The sequence below is a fragment of the Dermacentor variabilis genome, chromosome 3 (assembly GCF_050947875.1).
Source record: "Dermacentor variabilis isolate Ectoservices chromosome 3, ASM5094787v1, whole genome shotgun sequence".
NCBI lineage: Eukaryota > Metazoa > Arthropoda > Arachnida > Ixodida > Ixodidae > Dermacentor > Dermacentor variabilis.
Genome location: NC_134570.1, coordinates 228,729,138 through 228,748,783, shown reverse-complemented (window position 1 = coordinate 228,748,783; position 19,646 = coordinate 228,729,138). Strand labels below are relative to the sequence as shown.

Genomic DNA, 19,646 nt, shown 5'->3' with positions numbered 1-19,646 from the left:
GAGCCACGGCGCTCGGAGGTGCTGGAGCCGATGCATAACCCTTCTGCAGTTCTTCTCAAACGATTTGCCATATTATTTTAGTAAGGGACTCCCTGTCATCATTTGCAGGTACGAGAGAGCATGCAGTAGTCATGGTGGTCTGGCGTTCATCCTGCGAGAGCCGCTGCCGAAGCATACGTTCCATGACTGTTGCTTCATGAACGAACAAACTACTTTTGTAGGAGGATTGCGCACAAGGCCTGCGAAAAGCTGTTCTTCTCCGCCTCGCATAAACAGACACACCTTCTTGTCTTCTGGCATTAGTGGGTCAGACCGGCAAAAAAATTGCATCATGTCTTTGATGAACATGGCGATGATTTCGTTCAGTATTTGGAACCTCGAAGACAGTGCCTGTTCAGCTCTTTATTTCCTTTCGGGGGTGCTGAAGGCGTCACGAAGCAGTCGGTAAAACTCCTGCCAGCTGGTAAATAAGGCTTCGTGGTTCTTGTACCGTACTCTTGCCACATCTAAAAGAAAAAAGTAGACGTTCTTCAACTTACGGCAATCGTCCCAGTCGTTAAAGGCTGCGACCCGGTTGAAGTGGTCCAACCAGTCTTCAATGTCCTTAAAGGCGTTTCCATGGAGTGGGTTAGGTGTGCGAGTGTGATGGCCCTAATATGGGGACAAAGGTTCGGGTACTCAAAAGGTTCTGATGGTTCTCTCAGGCGGAGCCTCCGAGAACCCAAATGAGGACAAAGCCATTCGTTTCGAACACACACACAAACGTTTAATGGAACTAAAGAAGGCTAAAAAATAAATAGAAGAAAATAGCAAACATAAAAGAAACACTCAAATACACATTAAGACACACATTTGGGGCTAGTATGGAGCTAAGTAGTGCGCGAGTCCGGGCTTGCCACGACGGCAGGGATACATAACAGTCTCGAAGCTGCGACGCTGCGACAAGCTGGTGAAAGGAGTGGCGCCAGTCTCACCAAAGGTCGTGGTCTAAGTTGGTTGACCGAGCGACCGGAGCTGGCCAGCTCTGTCTCGGAGAAGTAAACCAGGCGGCTTGGTGGCACGAGCAGACGGCGGCGGCTTTCTGGCCGGGCAGCTGGGTGTAGAGCTCGGGCCCGTAGCCCGACTGCTCTTGTCCTGCCCACGGGCACAGAAGCTCGGACGCCGGCCTCGGGCAGCCGGCGGTACGACAAACGGGGGTGGCGTTCTGGCAGGGCAGCTGGCGTAGAACTCGGGCCCGTAGCCCGACTGTTCCCGTCGTACCCACGAGCACAGAAGCTCACTGGCCTTGAGGAGCTGGCGGCACGCTCGGGTAGACGGGCGACGCACAGGAACAGGTTGGCAGGAGGCCCCGGTCGGGTGAAGTCCTGGTGGCTCGGATCCGGAACCCGACGGCCCGTCTTCAACGCCCGCTCCGGTGGTTGACCTCCTCCTGCCGTCGCTTCCTGGAACTCTCCTGGTGTCTCCCCGGCGTCTCCTCTTTCTGCCAGCGCACCACGATTTTTCTTCTTTCTAGCCGATTAGGCATTCTCGGATTGGCTGCCTGACGCCCCGTGGTCTTTTCTAATTGGTTTGCTTTTCTTCTTTTAGTTGTTTTTCTGGCACCGCGTGTTCACGTGCTGGACGCTCTTCGGCGTTGTCGTTTTTCTCCTTCCAGCACGGAATTTGCCTCGGCACGCGCACTCTTTGTCGTCTGCTCATGACCGTCCCTATCACCGCACCATGTCGCGCACCACACATCACAGCGAGGTGCGTTAACAATGCATGGTTCAGCAGCATTTGGGATCCCCTCGGTTTGGCTTGTGGTTGTTGTTGACATCTTCCTCACGGAGCTTGCCAGGGGATTGTATTGCAGTGGAAGACCTTGGAAATGGCGGCTGCTTTGATGGATTTCTGCCGTCCCCGAGGTACTGGCGTCGGTGGATTCTCGTTCAGGACCAGTCGGCATATGGTGGATGCGTACCCTGCACCTCCACCAGTTTGTCGCGAGAGGAAAAGGCAAGCAGTCAGTTCCAAGTGAACGGTTGTTTACTGTTCGTTTCTGCAGCAGCTACCACGCACACTTCTTTATCCTCGTCTTCTAGCGTAACTAGCGCATGCCAATATTGTTGCAACCCTGATGCTCTGTTCAATAAAAATATAATCCTTACTAAGACCTTTTTTATTTATTTATTTATTATTTTATTTGTTTGTTTGTTTTTATTTATTTATTTATTTATTTATTTATTTATTTATTTATTTTGTATGAAATACCTCAAAGGTCCCAGTCAAGGAGTTTTACATGCCATCAAGAAAGGGTCATTTTTCTCTAGTTTTGGCAAGGAAAGTGTTAACGAAGTGAGGGGCAAATTGAAGGAAGAATCCCGGCAATATGTCAAATTGGCCATGGTGTCAAGTCGGTAGCCATGGCCTCCAAGATCGGCACAGACCAGTTACGGAGAGCCTCAAAGGTCATGCAGTAGTCAGTCACTCCATTAATGCCTCTGAAGTATCTCTTACAAGCATACAGGGAAAAGAACACAAAACAAAGGATTATTGAAACAATGAGAACACGTCACAGCTGGCCTTTCCTATCAACACTGGCTACAAAGATAAGTTTGCTCTTTTTCTGTCAACATGATAGATGCCTGACTAACAGAAGCTTGTCCCATCTATTTAGTGTGGAATGCCTCCTTAATTTTCCTGTTAATCTGTCGGTTTGCAGTCACAGCTATGACAGTGGTCAGCCAAGTGGGAGCATAGGAAGGGTCAGTGGCATCTGGTATGCTAAGCAGTCTTGACTAAGTGTAGCACTTCCTGTGCTTTATTGGACAACCGGCTTCATGATGCATAACTGGAGCTTCAATTTTCTTCCAGACCTAGAAATAGAACTGCGAAGGTCTCTTTAGTGGGGTAAATGCTGCCGAGACACCACAGCTTGATGGAGCATTTTTTAGACTGTGTTGAAGCCTATGCACGTACGCAGAGATTCCAAACATTTTTTGTTCCCTCATCGTGTCTACGACAGCTCTTAACATTTCCTTTTATAACAGGGATGAGTCATACAGCAGCTATTATGGGACTGGTGTATCTGGCTGATTCTAGCCAAACTGTCTGATTGCAATAGGTGGTTTCAAGCTCATTGGTCCAACAGCAAAGAAGCTGTTTCAAAGAAGCAAAGCAAACAAGCAAAGAAGCCACAGTTTCACCTAAAAGCAAAGCATTGATAGCAATGGCCAAGTATTAGGCACAAAGTAAGGTTCATAGCATTATCAGTCGTGTAAATTGCAGTAAACATTTACCTACCTATTAAATTAACAAGCACGGCATTATATGCACACACGTGAACAACAACTGACCTCACTTGATGACCGTGATCATTTGCTGTTGCAACGCTGGCATAGCAAACAGTGCCAGCCTCTGGGACAGAACAGTTAATGCAGACATTAAGTGGGATCTGTATGTTTTCCTGTGCATGCGTGCACCATGCTTCTTCTTCACTTAACTTGTATGCAAATATTTGCTGCAGTTTACAGAGCTAAAAATCTACGAACCGTACTTTGTGTAGTTGTCCAATGCATCGCTATCAAAACTGTAGCTTTCTTTATTTTCTTGCTCATATTATTGTGGACACAGCTCACCTTAGTGTAAAGAAGAGCCAATGTGCCCAAGCAACTGTTTTTTGTCTTTCAGGGAAGCTGGCCATGCTGACCTTGAAGCACGCCTCATAGAGAGCCAGTACGAGGTTACCGACCGACTGGCCCACCACCTCAGTGGGCGAAACCCAGGTTAGTAATTTATTGATGACAGCCAGTGAAACATGGATCGCTTTGCCGAATATGTTGGCTTGTTGCATGTGTTGCGCTGTTTGTGCAGTAATGATTGTGGCACCTAGCGTTATGCATCAGTGCGCCATCTTTCTGGCAACGGCTACTCAAGTGCACGTGTGATCTATGAAGGCTACATTTTACATTGAAACTGCCTTGCGAGTTCGCTTCTCTAGAATGGCAATGTGCAAAAACCAAAAGCCAGTGTTTTGGCAAGGGCACTTGTCAGTGCAGCTGCTGTTTTCCTTGGCAGTGCTTATGCAGCTCAATTCACACCTGCAACCTCAGCCAAAGTAGTCAGCTGTTTGGGGGAAATTTCAACGTGTCACACACATTCCATGGCAGCAATGTAGCGTGAAACACATGGAGCATGGAACAGGTGCCTTTTATTGCAACCTGGCAAAGAATGGTCAAACAAAAGTGCCATGTCTATTCAATCTGGACAGCTTGTCAATACATGGTGTCATCATGCTTAAGCAGAGATGCATATCTGTAGCCACATTCAACCTGTTTCTGTATTTACTTTTGAAGTATGCAAGCCTGCACAAAGCATGCTCGCACGCATATGTCATAGAAAACTGCAACAAGAGCTTTACAGCCATCTCGTAAAGAAGGGGAAACATTTCTGCAGCCACCAACCAGAATGCCTCAAGGATTGCAATGGACATGCCAATGACCACACATGTGGGGCTTGACAGGCTTAACTGCGAGTATATATTTATTGTCTTCATAGCAACATGCAAGAGCAAATTTGCTGGTGCATCAGCAAATTTACTTGACCGCAGCGTTAAAATTCTATGTAACATGAAGGAACATATAAAGTGGAAACATAATACAAAGGAGTCAGTAAACTTTAGGTCTGGATGGTTCCAAACATGACACAGAAGCCAGGAAAACTGCAACAGCGAGGAAGATATTGATTTACTGTGCCTGAGGCTGCACACCCCCCTTGCGTCACTTTGGCACGTGCATGCACGCTTGGGGATTGGCCACAAACAGGCAAGTTGTCTGTTCGTGCCCGGTGTGGCCCATGTCGCCGGCTCTGCAGGGGAGGGTCATGTGCAAGGAGTTGGATGCATACCGCAAACTGGATCAAGTTCCCAGAGAATTCCAATCACGTTAAAAGTGGACAGTGGGAAGAAGAAAAGTGTGGCAGTCTGCATTATTTAGTGCCCACTATTGGTGCCTCTCCCGTGCAGAAATCAGTGCATGCCAGCTAGTGGACACAGCTAAGGTGAGCACACCACCTGTTTCAAGACCCAACTGGGCCTTGTGGATATTGCAGGGGCCCTGCCTTTATTCGTGGGCCAAGTGTAAAGACATTTTTTAAATAGACGCGCCACCAAGTGCATTGTCACTCCCCTAGTGAATTTAGCTGGAATGCAAATCTTCCTGCTTCACAAATTACGCCACAATGGACAGATTAAAATTGATCTTCCTCATCATACAGAGTGGGGCGCCGACTAGTGCGGACGAGCAAACATCAGCTCCCGATATTGTCGTGTGTACCCTGCTGAAGTATACACGCTAAATGGGGATTCAGGCGTTTATAGTTCACGAAACGTAACCGTTGACGCACTATGCCGAGACGAACCTCGTTCTCTTCTTCAGTCCCCTTGCTGTGCCACAACATGTGGCACTACTTCCTCTTAAAAAAACAAACAACAACAAAAGAATGAAAACATACATAGGCTTGATGTGAGAGCGCTGAGATGGCCTAGGACGAACACATAGGCTATAGTCACAATCACTGTGGTGTGCGATGTAGTCACAAGGCACTGAGGGGTGAGCAACAACAAAAACTAACCTAAGCGGCTGAAAACGTAGAATTTTACGGGGTATAGTACTGTTTCAACTGCATAACGTGCACAATCTCAGATTGCGGTTGTCGACGTCGAGGAGGTTGGCTTCCATCAGGAAGGACTTCGTAATTCACGTCACTAATTCGCTGCAACACTTTGTAAGGTCCGAAGTAGCGATTCAAAAGCTTCTCGGATAGTCCTTTTTGGCGCACGGGAGTCCAGACAAAAACTTTATCGCCAGGTTGGAACTCGACTTGTCGATGGTGGAGATTGCAACATTGGGCATCGATGCTCTGTTGTTGCTTTACGTGCACTTGGGCAAGCTGACGGGCTTCTTCCACGCGTTGCACGAAGAGTTCGGCATCTTGGGCGAGATCGAGGTGATCGATGTTGTCGCACGGCAGCATTGCTTCTAACATAGTCTGCACTTCACGGCCGTGAACAAGGTAAAACGGGGTGAAGCGTGTTGTTTCTTGCGTACTAGTGTTATAGGCAAACGTTACGTATGGGAGTATCTCGTCCCACGTCTTCTGCTGTACGTCTACGTACATAGACAGCATGTCAGTCATCGTTTTGTTTAGTCGTTTGGTCAAGCCGTTTGTCTGCGAATGATAGGCAGTTGTCCTTTGATGGGTTGTGCAGCTGAGTTTAAAAACGTCTTGAATGAGCTGCGCTGTAAAGGCTTTGCCTCGGTCTGTGATGACGTGCGATGGGGCGCCATGCCATAGGACGATGCTCTGTATGGAAAAGCTGGGCAACCTCGGAAGCTGTGCCTCTAGGCAACGCCTTTGTCTCAGCATACCCCGTTAAATAGTCTGTGGCGATGATTATCCACCTGTTGCCAGAAGATGACAGTGGAAACGGGCCCAGAAGATCCATGCCGACCTGGTGGAAAGGTTTGCCAGGTGGGTCAATCAGATTCAGCAATCCCGCAGGCTTCACAGCTGGGGACCTTCGGCGCTGGCATTCACGGCAGCCTTGGACGTACCGCTTAACACACTCGGCAAGTTTCGGCCAGTAGTAGGATTTGCGCACTCTATCAAGCGTTTGCGTAAAGCCCAAATGGCCAGACGGAGGCTCGTAATGACAGGCGAATAAAACTTCGGCATGGAGGCCTGCTGGAACAACCAAAAGGTATGTCTTGTTGGTGGCCACAGAGTTCTTCTTATACAAGACGCCATGTCGTAAACAAAAAGACGACAATCCTCGAGCAATGTGCCGGGGTATTGATGGGTTTCGTCCTTCCAGACGTTCGAATATAGGGCGTAGTGTGTCATCTGCGCGCTGCCGGGTGGACAAATCAGTAATGCTTACGGCCCCAAGGAAAACGCTGTCGTCCTCAATGTCTTGGTCGGTAGTGTCGATAGGGGCGTGTGAGAGTGCGTCAGAGTCTTCGTGTATGCGGCCCGACTTGTACGATGGTCACGTCGTACTCCTGCAAACGTAGACTCCACTGGGCCAGTAGTCCAGAAGGGTCCCGCAGATTTGCAAGCCAGCATAACGACTGATGATCGGTCGCAACATTGAATGGGTGGCCATAGAGGTAAGGTCGAAATTTGGCCAGCGCCCATACGACGGCAAGACACTTTTTCTCCATAGTGGTGTAGTTGGTCTCTGCACGCGATAGTGTGCAACTTGCATAGGCGATCACTCTTTCAATACTTTCCTGCCATTGTACAAGCACCGCACCAAGACCAACGTTACTGGCGTCTGTATGAACTTCCATGTCCGCCTCCTCGTCAAAGTGGGCCAAAACTGGTGCTGACACTAGACGCTGTCAAAGCTCAGTGAAAGCAGTCTCTTGCTCTGAGGCCCAGACGAACAATACATCGTCCCTCGTGAGTCGAGTCAGTGGCTCCGCCTTCTTCGAAAAATTTTCTATGAAACGCCGGTAGTATGCACAAAGGCCCAGGAAGCGTCGGACACCTTTCTTGTCGGTCGGTGAGGAAAACGTGGCTACAGCGGCAGTTAGTTTTCGCGGGATCCGGGCTAACTCCTTCCACGCTGACCACGTGTCCCAGAAACGTGAGCTCCTTGTAGCTGAAATGGCACTTCTGAGGCTTAAGGGTGAGATTAGCCGATCGGATGGCTTCGAGAACTTGCTGCAGTCGTTTCAGGTGGTCGTCAAATGTCGCTGAAAAAACAACCACGTCGTCGAGGTAGACGAGGCAGCTTTACCACTTCAGACCAGCGAGAACGGTGTCCATCATTCACTGGAAAGTTGCTGGCGCCGAACAGAGCCTGAAAGGAAGTACCCTGAATTCGTAAAGGCCATCTGGAGTGACGAAAGCAGTTTTTTTTGCGGTCTTGTTCATCTACGTCAATTTGCCAGTAACTGCTTTTTAGATCAAGAGACGAAAAATACTTAGCTCGCCGCAACCTGTCTAAAGAGTCATCGATACGTAGTAGTGGGTACACATCCTCCTTGGTGACATCGTTGAGGCGTCAATAATCAACACAGAAATGAAGCGTTCCGTCTTTTTTCTTGACCAGAACGACCGGGGACGACCACGGACTGTGCGAAGGCTGAATGACACCACCATCTAGCATCTCCTTGACTTGGGCTTGAATTGCCGCACGTTTTTTCGGTGAGATACGATAAGGCTGTTGTTTGATGAGGCGTGTGTCGGTGGATGTCATTATTCGGTGCTTCGTGATTGGTGTTTAGCCCACCTTAGAATACGGAGCGAAGCACGCGCGGAATTCGTTCAAGAGCTCCTGCAGTGTGCTCTTTTGGTCGTCCGTAAGCTTGGAGTTTACATCGATGTCTCTGAGCAAACCGTCATCTGTGTCCACTTCAGAAGGAAAGCACTTGATGATGTCCGTTGATGGTTCGGCGTAGGCGTTGGCAGTGCCACGAAAAATGTGCCGATGCTCAAAGGTAAAGTTGGTAATGAGGACCGCTGTCTGGCTATCACGAAGTTCCACAAGGCTTCGTGCTACACAAATACCTTGAGTCAGCAACATAGAAATGTTGCCTTCTACAATGGCTTCACCGTCTTGTAGCTCGTCGCACTTGACCGGAACCATAACACTCGCACGCGGCGGTATCGTGATGCTGTCGTCCGAAACGCGAAGTGCGGATCTGTGTCCAACGGTGTTAGTCTGTGTTGTTGCCCTTTGCATCGAGAAAGTGATACAGCGCTCGCGGAGGTCAATAATGGCGCCATATTCGCGGAGAAAGTCCATCCCGAGAATTAAATCGCGGGAACACTCGCGTAGAACCAGACAAGTGGCGAGAAAAGCAGCACCATGAATTTCTACTCTCGCCGTGCATAAGCCAAGTGGTGTGACGACGTGGCCACCTGCCGTATGAACTGGTGCCCCGTTCCTGGGCAACGTAACTTTTTTCAGAACACTCGCCAGTTTGCCACTAAGAATAGAATGATCGGCGCCGGTATCTGCAAGTGCACTCATTTTTCTGCCGTCGATCAACACAGGTATGTCCAGTGAAATCTTGTTTGCGGGAACTGGTTCTGGCGTTGTCGTGTTTTCGTTGTATTGCGGTTGGCACGATGCGAGGTCTTCAGTGCATCAAGTATCAGTGGCCCCACCTCGGAAGGTCGCTGACGTCAGTTTTCCCGGCGTGGACTTGGTGATCTCCCTTGCGTCGTCCTCGAGGTGGTATCACGAGCAGAGAAATATCGCCGTGGTGAGGGTGAGCGTTACTGCCGCTGCGATGCGCCCGGCCTGCACTGCTGTTCGATGAATTCTGCGATGTCGGGAGGCCTCTGGCCAAACCTAGGTCGAGGCGAATCGATCGAAAAACCCCACAGTCCTAGTCGTCGATAGGGGCACTCCCGACACACATGACCAGCTGCCATAGTGGTAGCATAGCGGCCATCGATCGGGTGCTCGCCAAACCTCTGATTTCCTTGTGGGTGTTCGGCGGTCGTCGAAGTACGGTAGCGGAGTTGTCGGAGCGGCTTGCGTCGATTGCAATGCGACTGGCGACGCAACATAAGTAGGTGTGAAAGCTTGGGCGGGGCTCAGTAATGTTTCTGCATAAGTCTTGCGCCGGGACTCACTTCGTAGAGGTGGCGCTTCAAGAGATGCCTGCAGTGCCTGCTGTACTTTGTTGTGTACGACGCTGGCAAGGGAGCTGACTGGTGGTAGCGACGTACCGTGGTGCTTCTGCAGCTCGTCACTAACCACTGAGCGAATCAGCTCGCAAAGCAAGACGACGTCGCACCCGAAGCCTAACGGCGTATCAGGAGTGCAGGCGAAATTTACTTGTCGGTTGTACATGTTTGACCGTTGCTGAAGCGTCTTCTCCATTGCGGTGGCTTTGGTGAGGAACTCCACGACAGTCTTGGGCGTATTCCGAACAAGACCTCCAAAGAGCTGTTCCTTTACGCCTCTCATCAGATGACGCACCTTCTTCTCTTCCGCCATGCTCGGATCGGCACACTGAAAGAGACGCGTCATGTCCTTCACGTACATTGTGACACTCTCGTTGGGCTTTTGTACACGTGACTGAAGGGCTCGCTCCATTTTTTTTCTGGCGATCGGGGCTGGAGTAAGTCTCCTGTAGCTTGCGCTGGAATTAGGCCAGGATGACAGGGCACTTTTGCGGTTCATAAACCACTTGCGAGCACCATCCTGGAGGCTGAAGTAGCCGTTTCTGAGTTTGGCGTTGTTGTCCCACTCGTTAAACGCAGCCACGTGCTCGAACTCCGCCAGCCAGTCTTCCACATTTTCAAATGTGTCGCCATGAAAAGCTGTTGGCACTTGCGAGTTCAGCAGCGTTAGGTAAGTCGGTGTCACCCTTTCCGTAGAAGTCGCAGTGGTCGTAGTCATCACTTTTTCCTGGAGGTTTCCAAATTCTGGGGCGAGGCCTCGGATTCGCCGGCTTGTGCGGTGAACTGGAGTCAACTCCAATTGTGCGAGGTTCTAACTGCCCAGTGGGGTCTCCTGCATAAGTTGGGTGTACCCAGGAAGCTCCACCAAATTGTCGCGTGTACCCTGCTGAAGTATACACGCTGAATGGGGATCCGGGCGTTTGTAGTTCACGAAACATAACTGTTGACGCACGATGCTGAGACAAACCTCCTTCTCTTCTTCTTCAGTCCCCTTGCTGTGCCACACCATGTGGCAATATCATCAATGATTTCACGTGGTTATTCACCCCAAATCGAAGTGAATCGCATACGAACGAAAGCAGCAAGTTACGCGGATTCTGTGGATACCGGATTTATTTCGGTGGGTGGACCCTTTCTTAACATTTTCTGTATTCAAATTTTCAACCTCGGCCACAATGGACAGATTAAAATTTATCTTCCTCATCATTCAGAGTGGGGCACCGACTAGTGCGGACGAGCAAACATCAGCTCCCAATATCATCAATGATTTCACGAGGTTATTCACCCCAAATCGAAAGAATCACATACGAAGGAAAGCAGCAAGTTACGCGGATTCTGTGGATACCGGATTTATTTCGGTGGGTGGACCCTTTCTCAATATTTTCTGCATTCGAATTTTCAACTTCGGCGTGCAAAGGCGGGTAGGCCTAGGGCTAACACCGCAAGTCACTCACTACCACCATGGAAATCGTCACCGGTGAGACGATATCGCCGGAAGACGCGAATGACCCGGACTGGATCGCGGCATATAACCGCAAACCACACAAGGGCAAGGCCAGTCAACCCAAAGGAGCAAGTTCGTCAAGTACACGTGGCAGACGAAGGGACGGCGATCGCACCACCGGATTGAACAGCGCATACCAGCGCCTCGTCACTACCTCGAAACTTCCTCAGCTACTGAGGGACATGCTCCGTATCATTGTGAGACCCCGAGACGGCCTCAACGTACCCAAATCCACACCAGTGCAGGTTGAGCAAGCCCTGGCAATGGCGGCAGCCATGGCTCCTCAAGACCTCACGAAAGACTCCATATGCCCCAACATAACTCAGAATATTTTCATCATCTGCACCCCCAGCGAACGTAACGTGAGAGCATACGCCACGTTGCAACAGATTCGCATGAAGGACACCACGTATCGGGTCCCGGTATGCCCTGCCCCACCCTGCCCTGCCCCACCCTACACCTGCAAAGGCATAGTCCGAGGAATCGACCTCGAGCTCAACGACTCCCAACTCCAAGAACTGATCGTCACAAAACGCAACCCCAACGCCTTGGAGGTGAAGAGAATCAAGAACACCACAGCCGTGACAATCCTTTTCCAAAGAATGCAAGTAATACCAAGTTACATCTACTGCGGAGCAAGCATTGTTCGATGCACGCTCTTTTGCAGACACACGGAAGTTTGCTACAACTGTGACATCGGTCAATGCTCGGATGTCTGCCCTAACCCCAGCACCATGTGGTGGCGAAAGTGGGGCCTCAAAACACCACCAGATCACTAGTGTACTTCTCACTGCACCCTGTGCGGCGGACCACACCTCACCGCCGACAAAAACTGCAAACGCAAGTTTCAAGTCCCTTACATTGTGCAACAGAAACGCTGCCACAGACGCAACCAACGCGGCCGCGGCCGCTCCCAAGAACTGAGCGGCGCCAGTCACCGTGATTCAAGCGCCACCTCAGGAATTTCCAAAGTGACAACAAGGAGTCGCTCAGTCACGCCGACACCCAAGTGCCGCAGTGCCGTCCGCAGCAGCCGCTCCCGCTTCAGGGGGCGCCCTATATCCGGCCACACCGAACTGACGTGGGCCGACCGAGTACGAGGGAAACAACACCAGCAGCAGCAACGGAACGCCTCATCTACCAAACAGGTAACGCGGTCTTCATTGCCCGAGCATGAGAGTGAGATAGTCACAGTCCTACGACAGGAACTAGCGAGTCTCCGAGCCACCATACAAGTGCTTACAGCGCAGCTTAATGACGCGAAACAGCAGATTCAAAACCTTAAAGATTCCAAACAAGCACCACCCCAAGAGACAAACGTAAAAGTAAGCACAGCCAAACGCAAACCCCCTCCACTCCCAGAGACGGAAGAAGAGAGTAATGCACAGCAAGACATCCTAGGTGAAATTCTGCACCTCACTCGAGCGAACCTAGAAAGTATTCGTACCCTAGCGAATTCGTACCCAACGAAAACAAAGTCGCTATAAAAATTAAAAACAAAGCTAGTCAGCCACAACAGATGGACATGACGACACACCCTTCGGCACCTATAAATTCCTCGCAAAACCATCATGGCTAACACGACATAGAATACTTTAGAAATTTGGCAGTGGAATTGTGCTAGCTATGCGAAACGCAAATCCTCGCTGCAACAGTACATGAAAGTTTAACCCAAAAAGCCACACGTAATACTATTACAGGAAACCCTATGCGAAACCCTTACGCTCTCAGGATACAGCACTGTCTCCCAAAGAGGAGGGGACGCCAGGAGAGGCATCGCCACGCTCGTCAATAGAAAATTCGCGCACATTCACGATGTCCTACCAAAAAAGAGTCGCATCAAGGAGATTCTAATTGAGCTCGTACCTAACCGACTCTTAAAACAAAGTGTTTTTGTACTAAACGTCTACAGCTCCCCTGCGCACTACCACCAATCCTTCCACGTGATCCTTACTAAAGCCACATCATTGGCACGAAGCTCACCGATCATTATCACAGGTGACTTCAATGCCCCCCACCCGTTGTGGGGTTACCCCACAATCAAGCCTAGTGGCAACAACCTCTCGCAGGCAATAGACGACTTGTTCCTCACCCTGGTGACAGACCACAGGTTTCCCACCAGACTGGGTACGTCGACAGCGGCTCGATACTACGCCGGGCCTCACATTATTTCGAAATGTTGCAAACTACACATGGACGAACACGCAAGAGAACCTGGGCAGTGATCACTTCATCATACGCACAGACTGGGATACCTTCCGTAAGTTGCGGAAGGGAGATACAAACATGTACGACTTCGTCGCGGAACTCCTCTCTGTGATAAAGGGCGACGTAACCAGAGCCACGAAAACCATACACACGGAACTGGAGGTCCCAAGGTTTGATGCTCACCTTGCACACTAACTCGAGGCCAAGGCTTCGATACTTGCACGATGGAGAAAGCAACGTCTCAACAGACGCCTGTGCAAATGCATCGCGATCCTCAACCGAGACATAGACCAATACTGCACGGAGCTCACAAGACTACGATGGCACGAACTCTGTTCGGCAGTCGATGGCCGCATGCAGACAGCAGGTAAGTGGAACTCCCCGAAACGCATGTTAGATGACAGCCAAACGAATGATAATCAAAGCCACGTGCTAGACCAACTTCTACACTCACATGAAGAGAAAGGGGGAACGGAAGAGTCCTTCCTGGAAGAAATTACCAAACGATACATTCCGCTAGGCAATGCTCACCCCAACGATTACCCGAGCATAAAGTGCAAAACCACTTCCGAACTAGACGCTGCCTTCACGGAAGCAGAAGTCCGAGAGGCGCTACACAACTAAAAGAGCAGGTCGGCTTCAGGACCCGACAGGGTAACCGACCGACTGTTACGTAACTTAGACGACCAAGCCATTACATTATTCACAAAAGACATCAACCACGTATGGGAAACAGGAGAGGTACCAACGCAATGGTACACTGCCACGATGGTCCTCATCCCAAAACCTGGCAAACCACTTAACCTCGACAATTTACGCCCCATCTCCCTTACTTCATGCGTGGGTAAAGTAGCTGAGCACGTCATTCAAAACCGAGTGTCACGCTACATTGAGGAACACGAACTCCCCCCACACAACATGGTAGGGTTTTGGCCCCGCCTATCCACCCAACATGTCATGTTACTCTTAAAGAGACAGATCTTCGATGTTAAAACAAGAGACGTTCGGGGCATCCTCGCCCTCGATCTCACGAAAGTATTCGTCACCATCTCGCACTGCTTCGTACTGGAATCTGTGGCAGGCCTTGGCCTCGGTCAGAGGTTTTAGGAGTACGTACGCTTCTTCCTAAAAGACAGAGGAGCCCTACTGCGAGTCTCACAACTTAAGTTTGACCCCTACACGCTGGGCTCCGTTGGAACACCGCAATGCTCAGTCATCTCTCTATTACTATTTAATATAGTGATGAAGAGACTCGCAGACTAAGTACGAAACATCTCAAACGTAAACTGCGCTCTATACGCAGATTACATTACCATCTGGAGCCCGGGAGGCTCCCTGGCAGACATGGAGCTGGCATTACAGTCTACCCTAGACGCCAGGGAAGAGTTCCTACTAGACACAGGAATGAAACTATCCTCCAAGAAATCGGAACTCTTACTATTTCGCAAGTCTTGCCAAGGAGTCCGCTACTTAACTCCTCTAGGCGAACTTCCGATCGCACTACACACAAGAGACAGACAACAGATGCCGCGAGTCATCCACATACGCATTCTTGGGCTCCTAATCGAAGCCACCAGATGCCACGGACACACAATCAAACAGTTAACCGCCAAAACTGAAAACATGATCAGACTGATCCACAGAGTCTCGGGGTGCAGGAAGGGTCTCTGCTAAGATAACCTTCTGCGCATATACCATGCGTTTCTTATGAGCCACATTAATTATGTCGCCTCTGCCCACAACTGGACGAAAATAAGAAAGACGAAACTAAACACACTCATGCGCAAGAGCATCAAACAGGTCTTGGGCATTCCACAAAGAGCAAGTACAGCAAAGGTTTATCAGCTAGGCATGCACAACAACATCGACAAAGTGATCGAGGCCCAGACTATGGCGCAAATACTCCACCTATCCTTGTCCAAAGCCGGTAGACTAATCCTAAATGAAGCCAATGTCTCCCCTTCTCTCTATCTCGAGCACGCAGTTACCCTACCAAGCGAAATTAGAGACAACTACAAAGTCTCACCGTTTCCCAGAAACGTCCACCCACAACACAACGTGGGTAGGTGCCAGGCCGGCGCCCGCGCGATTCTCGACCGCATCGACACGGATCGTGAAGCCACCGCATTTGTGGACGCGGCCCAGTACGCGGCCCATTACAAAGAGCAGGCGCCACACATGAACCAATACACACACTTTTCTGGATAAAAAGGTTATTTTCGAACCGGATAAAAGTTGCACTTAAATAAGATTCAAGAAGGGACACGAAACTTTCGGAAGACAACCCGGTCGCATTGCGAAAATCTACCTCGCCACTTTCTTCGATGCACGTCATCACACTGCGAAATAGCTCATCATGCGGTATTGAATAGTAAAGATCTTCGACGTCAACAGAAAAAATGTCGGCTACTGAATGGTTGTCTTCCTGAAAAGAAACAACATCAAAAGAATCTTTTATTCCATAAAGATCATCAATAGTTAAATGCTTCAACTGTTTTTGCAAAAAGCGGCTAACCAAAACCTGCCAACAGTTGTTTTCACTGACTATTGTACGGAAAGGCACATCCGGTTTGTGCGTTTTTGCAGTGAAAAAAAAAAATCTAGAGCAAGCACCTTACATTGTTTTACATCTTTCACAAGCTTGGTGAGGCCTATATTTTCCAACAAAGAAATGGCTTTGCGTTTTACCTTCTGAGCTTTCTCGTTTGCCAGAATGAAGTTCTTGTTGACAGCCTCAATGGCTTTTTTGTTGAAGACAGCAGACGGAGCTATCACAAAACCGCCCTCTTTGTCACTCAGTAACAGCTGAAGTTCATTGTCTCTAAAGAAAGATACTGTCCAGCTCAGATACTGTCCAGATCACAGCTGTTGAAGGTGGCGCGCTCCCAGTAGCGGTCCTACGAAGGCAGTCCACCCCATCGAGGAGGCACCGCTCCTGGTCCTCTAGTTCTGCTTTCCTTGCGATGCGCCTGTTCAAAGCCAGTAGCTCATGTGCAGGAATTCTTGGTTCCGTGCTATACTTCGGCCCATTCTTTAACAATGCAGCAACTTCGTCAGGAAGCCTGACGTCACCGAGTACCTGGAAACCAGCGGTGACAGGTTGCGTCTTTTCCTTTCTGCGCGGGAGTCTGGACCGGAGGAGTAGCAGCAGCTGGTGTCCACCAGAATTCTGTAGTCTGAGTTGATAGACGTCTGTAGAAACGAAACTTCTTCTCGGCCACAATAGGCGCATCGCGCGAGTAGCAGACAGCTCTCAACCAGTCGTACAGAAGGCGTACCAGCCGCCAAATTTCAGAACGAAGAATCCGACACATTCGCCGCAAGTGACCGATGGAAGGCCTGACGTTCCCGAAGAGACTTGCCACGTCTTGAGGAACATGTCCATTCTTCATGCAGAACGTAAGCATCCTTGCACGGCATACAGCAAAAGCTATGTGACTGACCAGAACAGCAGGATCAGGAGATGACACAGACACACAAATATCAGGGCCCAGTTCTTGGGCCGTCCAGAGGGCCCAAGAACTGGTGGAGCGTCACCACGTTCCCGTCCCAACTTGGGCGTCACCTACGGTTTTGACCGGAGCAGTTCCCCGCGTGGGATCTCCAACGGCTTGAAACTCCTCAGTACCTCAATAAAGTTCTTGACTGACTGACCTCATCATTCATAATAAACTTAAGCGGAAGCTTTAGCTCGGGCCCAACTCCGAAGCAGCCTATTCAAATACATGTAAAATGCAAAAACATTTTTCCGCGATAACCCTTAGGCTGATCTTAATAAAATTTGTTGCATTTGAGAGCGAAAGGTAAAGTCTAGTGACTGTTGGAAGCAGAATTTCAACTTAGGGCTTGAATTTTATGAAGAAGATTTTCCGAAATTCTCAAGTCTGAAAAAAATAGAAGCACGAAGCTTACAAATTAATAGCTCTGCATCAAGAACAGGTAACGCGGTTCTGTAAACTGCATCCGCTAGGATCATTGAAAGCAGACAAATTTAACATGTCAATTTATATCTTATGTGAATTTGTTACGTTGTGCACAAGGGTTCTGCAAAAGCTGTATTTCTATATTGCTAAAATTTTTACGATTTATGTGTGACATACCAATTTTGTCCGCTTTACATGCACTATTATATGCAATTCACATTATTGTGATATCCTTTTTCATTGCTGAGTTACAGAGTTTTAAACTTGATAGCTTCGTTTTCTGAAAATTTGTGATTTTGCCAATTTTTTATGAAAAATTTACAACCTAAATCGACAATTTGAAACAAACAGTCACTGGATTTTAAGTTTTCCTTTTAAATGCAACAAACCTCACCAAGTTTGGTACAGTGGTTGCCGAGAAAAATGCATTCTCCTTTTACATGCATTTAGATAAGAGCGCCCGAGCTAAAGCTTCCTCTTAAAATTATCGGGTCCAATATCTTCAAATTATCACCCAACGCATGCTTCCCACATTGACGTAGCATGTGTATCAAGCCCCCATTAACACAAAATGACACTTTTAAATATTGCTATTCTCCTAGAATAATTAAGGAATGGAACATGCTGCCCGATTCACTGGTTTGCTCTTCTTCAATAATTACATTTCTAAACGAGGGGCATGTTCTCGTTCATTTAGGTCAAGAAGTGTTCTGATCTGCTAGTTCAATAACACGACGAGTGTAACTGTATTTGGATTATTATTAGGATAATTATCATCATCAATCATCATCATTATCGTCTTCATTGTGGCATGTATGATTCTTCATTGTATTGTAAACATTGGTTATATCTTTATTCCTGACCTTTTGGGGGTTAACAGTATTAATAAACAAACAATAAATAAACAAAACTTCTCCAAGCCGAGCAGTTACACCGATACCTGGCACGTGCAGACCTGTGCAATATCGGCAAGTCTCCCCAAGCAAGACGTGCATGACAAACGCATAGTTATTACAACAGAGGAGCTATAGGAACAGAACTAATTGGTTCAGTTTTCAGGGGCTCTTAAGTCTAGAGCTTCGAAGTACTGCAGGCACCGAGGTGCCCTGTATCTTGGCACGTGAGGTAGAGCCACTGGAGGCTATGAAAAAAAGAATGAATACCAAATATAGCCTCTATGCAGTGCAGGGCAACATTCTGAAAGAGCACCATCCCGAGTGGCCATGCCTCTCAAGTGAAACACCGAAAGAGCTTTCCTTTCCTCTACTCGATCTAGAGGGCAGACACGATGGAAACTGGCACACAAAAATTGGGAAGAGTGAAAGGACAGAGCACTGGCCAGCTCTCCGATGAGGACGTCTGCTTGTGCATGAACTTTTACAAATTTCAGCTGTAATTAATATGCCTTTATGACAATTAAGCTTTTTTGTTCTGCTGTTTCCTTACCAATATAAATATGTGTAAACAGCTTCCCAAAGTCAAGTGCCGGAAATGCAAATTAAAATGGTGGTTCTGCAAACAAACAAAGTCGGTAAGCACGGGCTTTTTGAAGCAACATAAATGCCAGCAAATGCCTGCTGGTCTTTGTTTTCCTTAGGTGCTAGTGGCACTCTCATTTGACGACACTGAGGAACAACTGGCGGAGGGTCAACTGCCTCTGATTTAAGGGGCATTTGATGCGGTATAATAATATACGGGTTGACGAGACCACACTTACAGTGCAATTTTGACTCAACTTTGGTAATGAATGAGTGTCAAATAAACAAGTGTGGCTTGTGTTTTTTTGTTGTAATGGCTTACTGGTGTATTTTTTACTGTGGGCAGCACAATTGTGATGTTCCAACATGCTGCATTAAAGAAACTGGCTATGTAACAGCACATGAATACCATTCGTTGATGTTTAATTTGATATTCAAAGTTAGGAGTCTGTGTTCAGTTTGTGCTCAAATATTTTGAATTTGCATATGCAACAAGGAGTTCCATTAGATTGAGTTTTGTCTGAACTCTTAGAGTTTACAGCCACAGGAGTCTTAACGAAACACTGAGAAGTCAAGGGAGCCGTGATGCTTTCCCATGCATGTGCAGAACACCACCTGGGGCAGCACTTCATCCTGCCTGAGATGGCTGACTGGTGAGTGGCCATTCCTGCCTGTGTTCGAGCAGCAAGGACTCTCCAAAACATTGGACCTAAACTATGGATGGTCTTTAGGCTGAACGCACAAAACAGGAACCTTTTAGACCTTTGTGTGGGAACAAGGCTCAAAGTGGTACACAGGTTAATACAACAGAAAAACCAACTAATTACATCCAAGAAAACCCGAAAG

The 19,646-nt window shown here is 48.5% G+C and overlaps 1 protein-coding gene across 1 annotated transcript in view; it reads left to right on the top strand.

The window, feature by feature from the left end:
- The window catches only part of Git (ARF GTPase-activating protein GIT1), a 258,810-nt gene that overhangs the window by 79,768 nt on the left and 159,396 nt on the right, over positions 1 to 19,646 (top strand). The window contains exons 7-8 of the mRNA XM_075686917.1: positions 3,670 to 3,764; positions 19,408 to 19,453. Of these exons, the coding sequence (XP_075543032.1) occupies positions 3,670 to 3,764; positions 19,408 to 19,453 (141 nt within the window). The remainder of the gene's footprint in view (positions 1 to 3,669; positions 3,765 to 19,407; positions 19,454 to 19,646) is intronic.